General features: G+C 33.8%; 2 protein-coding genes across 2 annotated transcripts in view; one reads left to right on the top strand and one right to left on the bottom strand.

Moving 5' to 3' along the window:
• Positions 1-15,640, bottom strand: part of LOC142240704 (sodium-dependent neutral amino acid transporter SLC6A17) — a 112,606-nt gene that overhangs the window by 55,225 nt on the left and 41,741 nt on the right. The gene's annotated exons all lie outside the window — the stretch shown is intronic.
• LOC142239745 (uncharacterized) lies at positions 230-8,143 on the top strand. The gene is made up of 4 exons (XM_075311521.1): positions 230-264; positions 1,547-1,993; positions 2,054-2,647; positions 8,011-8,143. The coding sequence occupies exons 1-4, from the start codon at positions 230-232 to the stop codon at positions 8,141-8,143; spliced, it is 1,209 nt and encodes a 402-aa protein (XP_075167636.1).

The raw sequence follows: 15,640 nt of genomic DNA, 5'->3' as shown, positions 1-15,640 counted from the left end.
TTCAACTCTCACCAGTGGCAATTTTTATTAAATATTTTTTTCATATTTGTTGTTATGATCTCAGCTTAAAAACCATTGCGTTTACTAAACTACAAGAGTACCTTAACCAACAGAGGTAAAGAATGTCTGTCAAATTTATTTGGGCAAAGCCCTATAGACTGTACGATGGTTGGATGGACGCACGTTTCGGAATTACCACATTCCTCATCAGCATCCTCTACTTGCAGCAATGGTTTTCAATCTGCTAAAAACTCCTACTACCAGGTATGAGTACAAGTATGCCGGCTCCATATTGGTAACAACTTCTTCGTACATATATCAGCAGTAATACTTTTACATAGACATTACATTGGAGGAAAGTACTTCGGTGCAAGCATACCAGCAGTGGAAAAATAAGTAAAGGGTGATTTGTTAAGAGCTTGATAACTTTTTTTAAAAAAAAATCGCATAAAATTTGCAAAATCTCATCGGTTCTTTATTTGAAACGTTAGATTGGTCCATGACATTTACTTTTTGAAGATAATTTCATTTAAATGTTGACCGCGGCTGCGTCTTAGGTGGTCCATTCGGAAAGTCCAATTTTGGGCAACTTTTTCGAGCATTTCGGCCGGAATAGCCCGAATTTCTTCGGAAATGTTGTCTTCCAAAGCTGGAATAGTTGCTGGCTTATTTCTGTAGACTTTAGACTTGACGTAGCCCCACAAAAAATAGTCTAAAGGGGTCAAATCGCATGATCTTGGTGGCCAACTTACCGGTCCATTTCTTGAGATGAATTGTTCTCCGAAGTTTTCCCTCAAAATGGCCATAGAATCGCGAGCTGTGTGGCATGTAGCGCCATCTTGTTGAAACCACATGTCAACCAAGTTCAGTTCTTCCATTTTTGGCAACAAAAAGTTTGTTAGCATCGAACGATAGCGATCGCCATTCACCGTAACGTTGCGTCCAACAGCATCTTTGAAAAAATACGGTCCAATGATTCCACCAGCGTACAAACCACACCAAACAGTGCATTTTTCGGGATGCATGGGCAGTTCTTGAACGGCTTCTGGTTGCTCTTCACTCCAAATGCGGCAATTTTGCTTATTTACGTAGCCATTCAACCAGAAATGAGCCTCATCGCTGAACAAAATTTGTCGATAAAAAAGCGGATTTTCTGCCAACTTTTCTAGGGCCCATTCACTGAAAATTCGACGTTGTGGCAGATCGTTCGGCTATTCATGATGAAATGTCAAAGCATAATGAGCATCTTTCTCTTTGACACCATGTCTGAAATCCCACGTGATCTGTCAAATACTAATGCATGAAAATCCTAACCTCAAAAGAATCACCCTTTACTTCGTCGCATCCATACCAGCGCTCCACAAAAAATACATGCAAAGAAAAAAAACGTTTGGAAAACGTGTACCGAAAACGTTTTTCTTTTGTTAGAGTTCTTTGAATTGCTTCGAAAAGCATACACTTTTATCACCAAAAAATTCGTTTGTTACAAAATGTTTATTTTTTTAATAAAAAAAGTTATTTTTGACGTTGTGTCACTATTCCCAAGTGTACCGGTTGACTTAGCTTTAAAAATCATCGAAAGTAGATGGCAAGAATTGGAGGGCCATACTAGACTTACAAAGAATATATTTATGAAAATTTTAAAATTCTGCATAGTGGAGACTAGATACTTTACGTATGAAGACAAAACATATAAACAAAAGAGAGGACTGCCGATGGGATCATCTGCTTCACCTATTGTAGCTGATATAGTTATGGAACATTTACTGGACAACTGCATGGAAAACTTGACAACAAAACCAAAAATCTTGACGAAATATGTGGACGATATATTTGCTGTGGTTCGGGAAGGTGCAATACATGAGATCTTGACAACATTAAATGGCTTCCATAATAGCATAAAATTCACGGTAGAAATAGAGAAAAACGGCAGAATTCCATACTTAGACACGCTGGTTATCAGGAAGGAAAATTATAAACTTGGTTTAGATTGGTACCAAAAACCAACAGCATCGGGGAGAATAATGAATTATTTTTCACAACACCCAAAAAGGATAGTGATTAACACAGCAAAAAATCTTATAAACAGGGTGTTAAACATAAGTGACAAAGAATATCATTCTAAAAACAAATCCATTATTAGAGATATTCTACACAACAATCATTTTCCAAAATATTTAATTAATGACTTAATATCACAATTTAAACCGGAGGGGAAAAAACAAAACGAAAATAAAAACGAGGAAACAATATACAAGTCACTAGTATATGTCAACAAATTATCAGAACGAATTACAAACTCTGAAATCTTTGATAAAGGACAATACACTTTAGCACACAAGTCAAACAATACTCTCAAAAAATTATTTTCCAACATGAAAACCAAGATCCCCACTATGGAAAAACATAATACGATTTATGAAATACCGTGCGGTGGAAATAATAAAGAAAAATGTGAAAAAGTTTATGTAGGAACATCCAAAAACAAATTAAAAACAAGAATTTCAGGACATAAATCGGATATTAAATTACGCACCAACTCGAATACCACAAAAACGGCACTAGCAGACCACTGTGCGAGAAACAATCATACCCCAAACTTTGACGACGTAAGAATATTAGAAAGAGAGAATAATTACAGCAAAAGGTTTACACTAGAAACACTTCACATAAACAATGTACCTGCAAGCAAACGAATGAACTTCAAAGTTGATACAGAAAACATCGCTCAGTGTTACAGGCATTTGCTTCGGAAAAGGAAACAACAAATACATGGTAGTGATCATCGTGCAATAGTAAAAACAACTCAGTGCAATACAGACAGCTGACGAGGGTAGTGAATCTACAGTAGCTTTAAGTATTTTGTGTTGTGGATACTACACATGTAAGTCATTGGTTGTGTTGCTGTTTTAATTTTTCTGTTCGCCTCATACTTGAAAAATGAGATTAAGATATGTCTGTCCGATTCTTGTATAATTATATTATTCTATAATACCATTTGAGATTATTAACTAAAAGTAATTAAGATTTACACTTATTTAAATTATTAAATGTTTAATACTGTGATATTTATGAAATGTAATTTCTATAAATCTATTGCAGACCCCTGAGGAACCGATTCAATATCGTAATCGCGAAATATTGGGAATAATAAATAAAATATTTTAAAAAGACCTCGAGCTTGAAGAACCATTAATTTATTTTTGAAATAACAACACAGTCCAATTCGTTTATATCAAACACTGTTCTTTTCTGACTTTAGGATTTTAATAAGACACATTTTACAGTTCATAGTAAAAATTTAATATAGTAGAATGTAATATTGAAAATTTTTTCGGAATCTTCCGACCATATCTGGAATATATGTAAAAAAAAAACTTTGGTCGAAGCAGGATCGAACCCACGACCCCTGGCATGTAAGTCGGACGTAGCAACCACTGCTCCACGGTGCCCAACTAAATATATTTTTCTGTTAAATAAACTTTGTTTAATCGGCTCGTGGGCGCCGCAAGCTATGCTATATAAATATAACTTATATGGGTAATTGTCTATTGATGACAATAACGGCTACATAGCTCAGTGGATAGTGTGTTGGCTTACAAATTGCATGGTCCGCGGTTCGATTCTCCGTCCAGGCGAAAGGTAAAAAAAAAATTTTTAAATTTATAAAATCGTATAATTTCTTCTACACTATTTGTATTACAGAAAAAGATGCTAAGAACTAAAAAACTTCGTAGAAGTGAGAAAGATGTGAGGGAAAATGCAATTAGCCAGAAATTTTTTTTTTCTTATAAGTTTGATTCATATTCTCGGTCTTCTACTACACCTTTCTCTTCCTCTGTTTATATATATGATACAATTTGTACTTTGAAAATCTCAATTACACCAGGAGGAATCGAACTCAGACCTGTTGTTTTGTAATCCAACACACTAACAGGTTGGCTGATAAGTCCCCGGTCTGACACATAGATGGCGTCGCTAGTATTAAATGCATATTATTTTTATATAGTACCAACCTTCAAATGATTCGTGTCAAAATTTGACGTCTGTAAGTCAATTAGTTTGTTAGATAGAGCGTCTTTTGTGAAGCAACTTTTGTTATTGTGAATAAAAAATGGAAAAAAGGAATTTCGTGTTTTGATAAAATACTGTTTTCTGAAGAGAAAAAATACGGTGGAAGCAAAAACTTGGCTTGATAATGAGTTTCCGGACTCTGCCCCAGGGAAATCAACAATAATTGATTGGTATGCTAAATTCAAGCGTGGTGAAATGAGCACGGAGGACGGTGAACGCAGTGGACGCCCGAAAGAGGTGGTTACCGACGAAAACATCAAAAAAATCCACAAAATGATTTTGAATGACCGTAAATGAAGTTGATCGAGATAGCAGAAGCCTTAAAGATATCAAAGGAACGTGTTGGACATATCATTCATCAATATTTGGATATGCGGAAGCTCTGTGCAAAATGGGTGCCGCGCGAGCTCACATTGTGTTTCCAGCTGTTAACTCGTAATACACCCGAGTTTTTCCGTCGATATGTGACAATGGATGAAACATGGCTCCATCACTACACTCCTGAGTCCAATCGACAGTCTGCTGAGTGGACAGCGACCGTTGAACCGTCTCCGAAGCGTGGATAGACTCAAAAGTCCACTGGCAAAGTAATGGTTTCTGTTTTTTGGGATGCGCATGGAATAATTTTTATCGATTATCTTGAGAAGGGAAAAACCATCAACAGTGACTATTATATGGCGTTATTGGAGCGTTTGAAGGTCAAGGTGACGTGCCACAAGTCATTGAGAACGATGGCAAAAATTCATGAATTGGGCTTCGAATTGCTTCCCCACCCACCGTATTCTCCAGATCTGGCCTCTAGCGACATTTTCTTGTTCTCAGACCTCAAAAGGATGCTCGCAGGGAAAAAATTTGGCTGCAATGAAGAGGTGATCGCCGAAACTGAGGCCTATTTTGAGGCAAAACCGAAGGAGTACTACCAAAATGGTATCAAAAAATTGGAAGGGCGTTATAATCGTTGTATCGCTCTTGAAGGGAACTATGTTGAATAATAACAACGAATTTTGACAAAAAAATGTGTTTTTCTTTGTTAGACCGGGGACTTATCAGCCAACCTATTATACCCTATGGATTTATTCAATGATGTAATTTTGCAATATAAATGATGTACTATACAACTTAAGAAAACAAGAGTATATTTTATTGGCATTATAAATTAATATGTTGTATTTTTTTCTGAAATGTAATATTCGCTACTATTAACGGTGTCCACAATCGCTGTAGAGGTTATTCTATTTAAAAAAATGTCAAGAAAAAAAGCAAATTTTTAAAAAATTTAATACGAAAAAAAACAAACAAAAAATAAATTTAAAAATAGAGTCTCAGCAGGATTCGAACCCGGACCGCAAGATATGATTTTAATTACTGGTATTAATAAAAGGAATCACTTTTAGTCTACACAGGTAAGTTATTATTTAAATTTTTAAATTAAGTAATACTACAAGTAGTAAGGTTTTGATTACCGGTATTACTGGAAGAATCACTACACTCTTTGAAAAATATGTTTTTCATATGTTCCGATATAAACAAAATTTGTTTCGGGCACAATTTTTAAACACAATATATTTAGGTGCAAACATGTAATGTTCCTAAAGTAACACTAAATGTTTGGGACACATATGTTAATATGTTAGAATCTATTATGTTTGGGGCATGAATGTTTTATAAAAATAATATGTGTGAATGTAAACATATATAAATTTACAAATTTCGAGTAAACATATATATGTTGAGATATTTTATTCAGAGACCGACAGAGAGAGAGAGAATATAGAGAAAGATACCGAGATGGAAACCGGGAGGGTTGGCGAAAGATATCAACATAACAAAGCGAGAGAATGAAAAGAGAGCAATTTCTGTGAAACCGCTTATATATTGTTTCGGAAAACTGTTTTATGATAGGGCCAAAAATTTAATATGCTTAAGTCTAAATATTATTTAATTTGAATATTAGAATGAGTATTCGGAGTAAAGAGAATAGACATTCGGAACCAAGAGACATTTGAAAAAAAAAAACAACGTGTGTTTTCGTCTTGAGAGCAGCATTTTATGTATGTGTGGACATGTGTTTTGTTTATCATTTTGGCATTATGGGCACAATTTTTTATTGGTTCGTTAAAAGAAATCGGAACGTATGCTAACCACTCCTCCACGTGGCCAACGAATGTATGTTTCTGTTAAATAATGTTATGTTTGCATGGGTTCGTGGGCGCTGCAAACTATGCTATATAAATGTAACATATAACGATAATTGTCTATTGGTGACTATAACAGCTACGTAGCCCAGTGGTAGTGTGTTGGCTTACAAATTGCATGGTTCCCGGTTCGATTCTCCGTCCAGGCGAAAGGTAAAATTTTAAAAAATTACAAAATTGAATAATTTCTGCAACATTATTTGTATTACATCAGAAACAGTTGTCAAGAACTAAAAATTTCGTGGAAGTGAAAATTATGTGAGGGAATGAGCACAATCTTCTTGGGGAGAAAATTCTTCCAAGCATATAATATTTTTGGGCTCAAAATGCTTCCAAACATATAATATGTCCACATAAAACAAACATAATAATGTTTCGGCAATATCCAATAATATATGTGCTTCCTGCAAAATATATTTGGAACATATGTTAGAGAAGCGATTTTTTTTTGAGGGTGTAGTGCTTACCCAGTTTTTGCTGGGTGAGATCAAAACAACAAATATGATTGAAGTACAAACCAACCATAACAAAACAAAATTAAATATTTTTCTAATTTTTTTTTTTATGTTGTACATAGTTTTTTTTTTTTGGCATATATTTTTATATAAATATATTTTTTCCATTAAAAATCAACAACAAATTACAAATGATCGTTATTTACAAAGCCTTCTCAAAAGAACTTTCATGGAAGTACAAAAGTTATACGGCACAGGTTCAAATCCCATCGGTGTTGAATTTTTTATTTTTTTACTTTTTTATTTATTTTCTTAAACTTAAATTTTCACTTAAAACTGCCTAATTCCGTATATTCTAATACTTGTTCAAAAGGACTGCATCGGAAGAGGAAAAACTCTATAGGGGATCCTAGGATGCCCTTTAAAAGAAATGTATGTGAACTTGTCCAAAAGGACTGCATCGGAAGTGGGAAAAATTGATGGGGGATTCCGGGATGCGCTTTAAAAGAAATGTTTATGGAGCAACTTCCATTTTTTTCTCGGTATATTTCTTTATTTATTTATAGTATTTATTATGCTATATGTTACCAGCCGGTTTAATTATAATCATTATAGTATGTGGTAGAACTATGAGTGTATAAAAATTACTTAGTATACTATTAATTATAAATAAAAAGTATTAAATAATAAGTAATAAATTAAAAAGTATTGATAAAAATTATGATTAAAAAGGATTGAAAGTTTAAGTTTAAATAGCTACATTTCAATGTAATCAACACAAAACCAAATTTAATAAGTTTAACAAAAAAGTGAACGTAATAATGGAAAATATCAAATAAAGAATTGAAAATATACAAAGCACTCTTAAAAGCATTTGCGTTGCCATTGAATTGAATAAGCGTGGGCAGAGAATGAAGCAGCCGAGTCGCGCCGCCGATTTTATCTGCCGCCAACCAGTTTCTGCCAGTCGAAGCCGCAGCCGAATATGTCGACTCATCTTGACTCAAAATTAGCCGCCAATTAATCAAAAATAATGATTAAATCAGAAAAATTATTTAATAATTTTTGTATTTTTTGTCAAAATGTTTAACATTCCACCCCAAATCAGTCAGTATCAAATTGCTATAATAATTTTGCAAAAGTTTAGCTCAGAAAATTTGAATGAAATGTAAATGTGATTGTAAGATTGGTTGTACAACTAATCTCATCGCCATTCGGATAACTTCAAATTGATTTTATAATAAATAATTGTCCGCCGCCGAATATACAAATTTATATCGGCTTAGCCGTCAAGCCGCCGCCGCCGGAAGCAAACAAAATTGTGTCAGCCCCCGCCGGCAAAAATGGGTTCACTTCATTCTCTGGGCGTGGGCTGTGAGTTCCATAGACGAATTGCATTGTGGAAAAATTGCCATTTAGATATCTGTAGACGATGATCTATCAAAAATATGTCTGTTGAAGAGACTCAATTGGTACGAAAATAAGTAGAATTGTCGATCTTGGAGTGAAGATCAGCCATAAGCATTGCAAAAAGTTACCAATGCATCCTGGAAAATTCACAGTTTGGTACTGTTTACGGGCTTGTGGCATCATTGGACCTAACTTGTTCAAAGATGATGCGAAACGTAACGTAACTGTGAATTGTGAGCGCTACCGTGAGATGATACCCAACATTTTTTGCCCAAAATTCAAAAACTTGACTTGCATGATATGTGGTTTTAATAAGACGCGCCGAAAAAATCCGTGGTTAAAGTAACGCTAAATTTAACGTATTTTATTATTATTTGCATGTAGATAAATTTTATCATTTTTTCAAAATTTTCCACAGCTCAATGAAATTTCCAATTTTAAGTACATCTCAAATATTTTATGAAGTAAACGTGGGTATAGAGTGCAATGATGATACACATAAGTTCAATATGAACTAAAACAAAAGAAATTTTTCGTACTATTCCCAAAAATAGTAAGAATGAACTACTCTGTAGTTAAAATGGTTATGATTTAGCGCCAATGATTTTTTCTTTACATTTAGTTCATTTTAGTTCTTCTATGAGAGGGTGTAATATCGTGAAGTGCAGTTAAAAAGTACATCCTGGCATTAAATTTTCCTGGTTTTAATAACTCTTTCTGAAATTCTCAAAATGTGGAGTACAATTTTCGCACAACGTAGTTCATTCTACCTATAATAAATGATCTTCAAACCGTTTGTTTATCCATTTTTTATGTATAGTTTGAAAGTTGTATATTTGAAATTGGGGTAGTTCACATTCAACAACTGACGTGATTTTGAGGAAAGCTCGTTCTAAAATGCTTATAAAGGGAAAATATTTCAAACTCCAAAACGTAGTTATATGCACGAAGTGGTCAAGAAATATCGTTCTCCGAACGAAAATGATGAACATCCATACCAAAATATTTCGAATACATATAACATTTCATTATGTGCGTTTCTGTACTACCCATCATTTGTAAGAAATGTTTATAAAGGGTGATTCTTTTGAGGTCAGGATTTTCATGCATTAGTATTTGACAGATCACGTGGGATTTCAGACATGGTGTCAAAGAGAAAGATGCTCAGTATGCTTTGACATTTCATCATGAATAGACTTACTAACGAGCAACGCTTGCAAATCATTGAATTTTATTACCAAAATCAGTGTTCGGTTCGAAATGTGTTTCGCGCTTTACGTCCGATTTATGGTCTACATAATCGACCAAGTGAGCAAACAATTAATGCGATTGTGACCAAGTTTCGCACTCAGTTTACTTTATTGGACATTAAACCAACCACACGAATGCGTACAGTGCGTACAGAAGAGAATATTGCGTCTGTTTCTGAGAGTGTTGCTGAAGACCGTGAAATGTCGATTCGTCGCCGTTCGCAGCAATTGGGTTTGTGTTATTCGACCACATGGAAGATTTTACGCAAAGATCTTGGTGTAAAACCGTATAAAATACAGCTCGTGCAAGAACTGAAGCCGAACGATCTGCCACAACGTCGAATTTTCAGTGAATGGGCCCTAGAAAAGTTGGCAGAAAATCCGCTTTTTTATCGACAAATTTTGTTCAGCGATGAGGCTCATTTCTGGTTGAATGGCTACGTAAATAAGCAAAATTGCCGCATTTGGAGTGAAGAGCAACCAGAAGCCGTTCAAGAACTGCCCATGCATCCCGAAAAATGCACTGTTTGGTGTGGTTTGTACGCTGGTGGAATCATTGGACCGTATTTTTTCAAAGATGCTGTTGGACGCAACGTTACTGTGAATGGCGATCGCTATCGTTCGATGCTAACAAACTTTTTGTTGCCAAAAATGGAAGAACTGAACTTGGTTGACATGTGGTTTCAACAAGATGGCGCTACATGCCACACAGCTCGCGATTCTATGGCCATTTTGAGGGAAAACTTCGGAGAACAATTCATCTCAAAAAATGGACCGGTAAGTTGGCCACCAAGATCAGGCGATTTGACGCCTTTAGACTATTTTTTGTGGGGCTACGTCAAGTCTAAAGTCTATAGAAATAAGCCAGCAACTATTCCAGCTTTGGAAGACAACATTTCCGAAGAAATTCGGGCTATTCCGGCCGAAATGCTCGAAAAAGTTGCCCAAAATTGGACTTTCCGAATGGACCACCTAAGACGCAGCCGCGGTCAACATTTAAATGAAATTATCTTCAAAAAGTAAATGTCATGGACCAATCTAACGTTTCAAATAAAGAACCGATGAGATTTTGCAAATTTTATGCGTTTTTTTTTTTAAAAAGTTATCAAGCTCTTAACAAATCACCCTTTAATTATAGTGGTTTGGTATCCCAACAATATGGGCTATGAAGCACCTTTTAAGAGCTTCATGGCCCACTGGATATTATGTTGCCTTACAAAACCATTTTCCGTTCGGAAAAAGATAAAATTTAAGAAATATACTCGTATATAAAATATGATATTTGCTCTACATTCTGGCTCCGGGAAACAGTCCCCAAAATGAAAATGAAATAATGTCCTAAGTTTTTGGATTTTGTTTTGTAACGAAATAAAGCCTAATTTTAACCCATTAACGCCCAAAATAAAACTGCCGGTAAAAAATTGATTTTATGGGTTTTATTAACTCAGTAACGACTAAATAAAAATATTTAAATAAAAAAACTGAAACTTTCTAGAAAAAAACGGGTGTCCCCATGTGGGGACATTGGGCAGATTAAGTATGAAATTCTACAAAAATCTCCATTACCTGGTAGTAGAATTTTAAACTTGTTATTACAATAAACTCAACAGTTTTATCTACACACACTCGAGATATTATATGCGAAAAATTATGGACTATACTATATTTTACATAAACATGAACCAGGAGCAAGTAGGAAAAGATAGTAAAGATTGGCATATTCGGTTAATAGCGAAACCCGGTTTGGACCACCGGTTAACCGGTGGTTTCCTCTTAAAGTCAAACTTTTTGTCATCAAAATGAGAAACAACTGAATTGGGAGCCAACGTGGTGCAATGGTTAGCATGCCCGCCTTGCATACACTAGGTCGTGGGTTCGATTCCTGCTTCGACCGAACACCAAAAAGTTTTTCAGCGGTGGATTATCCCAACTCAGTAATGCAGGTGACATTTCTGAGGGTTTCAAAGCTTCTCTAAGTGGTTTAACTGCAATGTGGAACGCCGTTCGGACTCGGCTATAAAAAGGAGGTCCCTTGTCATTGAGCTTAACATGGAATCGGGCAGCACTCAGTGATAAGAGAGAAGTTCACCAATGTGGTACCACAATGGACTGAATAGTCTAAGTGAGCCTGATACATCGGGCTGCCACCTAACCTAACCTACAACACATTTTTACTTATACCCTCAAAAAAAAATCGCTTTTGTAACATATACCCCAAACACATTTTGCTTCGCGTATGTATATATTTTCAATATTGGTCCAAACAAAATATTGTTTGTATTATTCAAACATATTATGTTTCACCTTAGGGCATACACTGGTAGAAAATAATTTTAATGAAATTTTCTTTGTGTGGATATATTTTTAAGGCGACAATTGGTTACTTCCATTATTTTACTTGCAGCATACTCTCTAGGTCTCTCTTTCTAATTACATATATGTTTATAGGTTATTTCTAAATTAGTATATGTTTATATATATCCCAAACATAATATGTTCTAACATATTAACATATATGTCCCAAACATGTTACGCTAGTTTATGAACATTATATTGGTGCACTTAAAAATATTGTGTTAAAAAAATTGAGTTCCAAACATATAATTTTTAACCCAAACATATGAAAAACAGTATTTTTCGTCCGTGCAGAAGCACAAAATACTTTGGTTAAAGTTATTAAGTTTCTTTGAGTTGATTTTCACTGCTTGTAAGAAAAACTCTTGTGGTCTATTATTCCGGGCATCAGACATCAAAAACGTAGAAAAATTCCAAAAAATTTCCAAATATCATCCCAAAATTTGCTCATATAAATTCAACAAGGCAGCACTATGGTCATGTTTTTTTTTTCCTTTGATATTTCCTTCCTCCCATCAAGTGTTTGCTTCGCCTTCATACATTCCCACAGTCAGTCAGTCAGTCTTTCATATTTGTTTTCAATTTCTTTTGGCCAAAGAATATGAGATACTACTGCGTAAGCTATTCAAATTAATTGAAAGTATTCACGGGCGTACATCAACGTACAAACGCCCATTCATGCAACCATATATCTCTATATTTGTTCCTAAATGCTAGAAAACTACGTAGGTGCACAAAGTCATATGTTTGGATATAAGTAAAAATAATAAAAAAATTATCCATAATAATCACAATTTAAAAGTAGATTTCTCGTGTTTACAAAATTCGGATAAGTCGACTTTTGAAAAATTTGGATTGTCGACATTTTTAAACTTTGGAAAAGTCAACTTGTCTATCTTTTTTACTTTTTTATAAATTTTCAGCATAAAAATATCTACATCAAGATACGAGATCAACGATTGCTACTATACTGGGTGAAGATTTAACAATTATGAGCTAAGCAATTATCTCATCGGCAATCAAAAAAGCATCGCCAAAAAATTAATGAAAATGTTATTTTTGGATCCAGAAGTGGTGCAAAATTTGCGCAGAAGCGATGAATTTAACATGAACTTGTCATAGAATGGATGTCCTCCATTTCAACAGCAGTTGCACTGAATTTGAATCACTTTTTAGGGTGTGATGTTATCACAATGGACTGAATAGTCTAAGTGAGCCTGAATCTTAATCGGGCTGCCACTTTAACCTTTAGGGTGTGATATGAATTCATTGTTTTGGATGTTAATTAAGAAATTTTGTGATATTTTGCCAAATAAAATTTTGTTTATGATTTTTTATGCATTCTAAATCCATTCTAGATCAATTACGGTAGAAAACAAAAGACAATGCTAATTAGTGTACTTTAAAAATTTCCAAAAACCAACATTGGTTTTTCGATTTTTTTTTTTGCAAAAAGTCGATGTTTTGACTTTTGACCCGCAAATGTGTATTCAACCAAATCTTTACGTAATAATAAAGTCCGATAATAATTGTTTGCTAAAATGGTACAAGTAATTTATAAGGTAGACTTAATGTGGAATTACATACCATCCTGGCATACTTGCTTACGTTATATTCGAATGCGTTGACAACTACGATTTTTCAAATGCACAGCATGCTTCGGAACACCAATAGATTTGCTGAGTGCAATCCTCGCCTCTGCGCCTTTTACTAAGTTTTTATATAACACACACTATTTTAAGTATAGGATTTAATGTGTTTTAACTTCCTCAATAATTCCTCGTTCATATTTTAGATATTTTCGTTTATAGATTTGTTTACGTTTTGTTTAGTGTTGCCAACGCACCCAACGCAATGAACAGTTAAAAGGTGAAATTACACCACCCGGTCATGCGAGCGTACGCTATTGTCAAAAAGATAAAATGTGGGAAATATGTACTTTTGTTTTTAGTTATACGACAATGTTACGGATACATAGGACCGCATGAAGTTGATGAGCTTTTAATGAGTTCGAGTGCGTTCACAACACTAGTCATATGGTTCTGATTTGTTTACATAACGTAACCTACCCCACACAAAACAAAAGCAATCTAAAATCCAGACGAAAAACCTAATGAAGTTAAAAAAGCATAAAGTTATATACTTTAAAAAATGCGTGGAATATAAAAATATAGTAAAAAGCGCAGAGGCTTGGGATTCAATCAGCAAATCTTTTGGTGTTCCGACGCATGCTTTGTAACTCAATTGAAAAATCGTATTCGTTAACGCATTTGAATATAACGTACGCACACATGGGTGGGTGGTATGTAATTCCACTTAAAAGTTCGTAAACTTCAGGTGTCCGTTACGTTGTCGTGTAACTCAAACAATAGTTTTTCCCACATTTTAACTTTTTTTGACAATTGCACATAACGTACGCATGCATGGTCAGATTGCATGTATTTCCACATATAATTCATCAAGTGTCAAGGGCTATTTTAAGTGTGAAAACATATTAGTTGTAGTTAGAAATTGTTCTATTGATGTATTGTTGTTGTTGTTATTTTTGGGGTAGTGAATCTACCTTAAATTACTGGTACCGTGCTTGCTTATTACTAGTGTAGCAAGCACACCCAGAAAAAAGTGTCTTCGAAATAAAAGGAAAAAATGTTCATCAATTTAGTTTAGCCATTTTATTTCCATTCAGTTAAATTTTTGTGTCAAATAATAAAATTTATTTGTTTCAGTAAAAAAATCCTAAACTGAAAGCAGTTAGGAATAGTTCATTAACTTGAATAAGGCATGTAATTTTACTAATACTGTTTTCTTCGCTGGGTATAAGAATTTACTACTGAACAAGAAAATTTTATTCACTGATAACAAAGCATTCGTAAAAATAAACAAAAAGCGAACTAAAACCAAGTTTCTTCAAATTTAGTAAAGTTTCTTATAAAATGATAAATTTATTTATTTATTTATATTCCTACTATGAAGTATTCAATCCTTTCAAAACTTAAGGAAACACACTTATTAGAATATAGGAAAATTTCCTACATTTCTTTTATCTACCTGTAATCGATACCTGTCATCGATATGTTTGCGCGTGGGTTGTTTTTTAATTGGAATCGCTTTGTTATGGTATACGGAGAGATTGTTAAAAAATAAATATAATATAATAAAAAACAAATAAAATACATAAAATATTTGTTATTTTAAATTAGTGAGAAAATTTTTCGTTTTTTGAAAATTGGTTTATAAAAAAAGAAAACACCAGCAGAATAACCACCCCTTCATTCGACTTCATTTTGGATTATCATGGTAATATTCAGTGACGCTAACCTTTTTTGAAAAAATTGGTTTAAGATTTTTTGTTTATATTTGTAGGTATTGAAATTGTAAAAGGTGGACAAAATTGCTAGCGGCAACTTATTCAAAGTGAAAGGTACTAGAAGAAGAAAAAAATGTGTTTTAATATTTCAAGGCCAGTCGATGCTGTTGATTCTAAATAAATATATTTAATATATTAATAAAACATGTATTTTATTGAAGAAAAAATTGCCTATATAAATAAATAAAATTCTATTTAAAAACGAAGATAAGCAGTTCGAATTTTGAAGTAAAAGGTTTACCACAAATATGTAAGATTTATCCAAATGAAAGAAGAATGTTCAATAAAATCATTCCATATATGAATGCAATTCTGTTAAATTTTTTCATTCTGTAGTATAGTTGTACATAAATATAGGAAAATGTTAACTAATATATGGAATGCATTCTACCTAATTTCTACGAAAATCATATCGTTCAAACAAATAAAAATGTCTTTGGCGCTATACGAAGTTCAATTTTCTTCACAATAAGTTCATTTTAACTTAAAGAAGAGGTCACTTTTTTCTGGGTGCACTTTAATAGAATTGATGAC

Source organism: Haematobia irritans, chromosome 5 (assembly GCF_050003625.1).
Source record: "Haematobia irritans isolate KBUSLIRL chromosome 5, ASM5000362v1, whole genome shotgun sequence".
Taxonomy (NCBI): Eukaryota; Metazoa; Arthropoda; class Insecta; order Diptera; family Muscidae; genus Haematobia; species Haematobia irritans.
The sequence above is the reverse complement of the archived record's forward strand: the minus strand, read 5'-3'. Positions and strand labels throughout refer to the sequence as shown.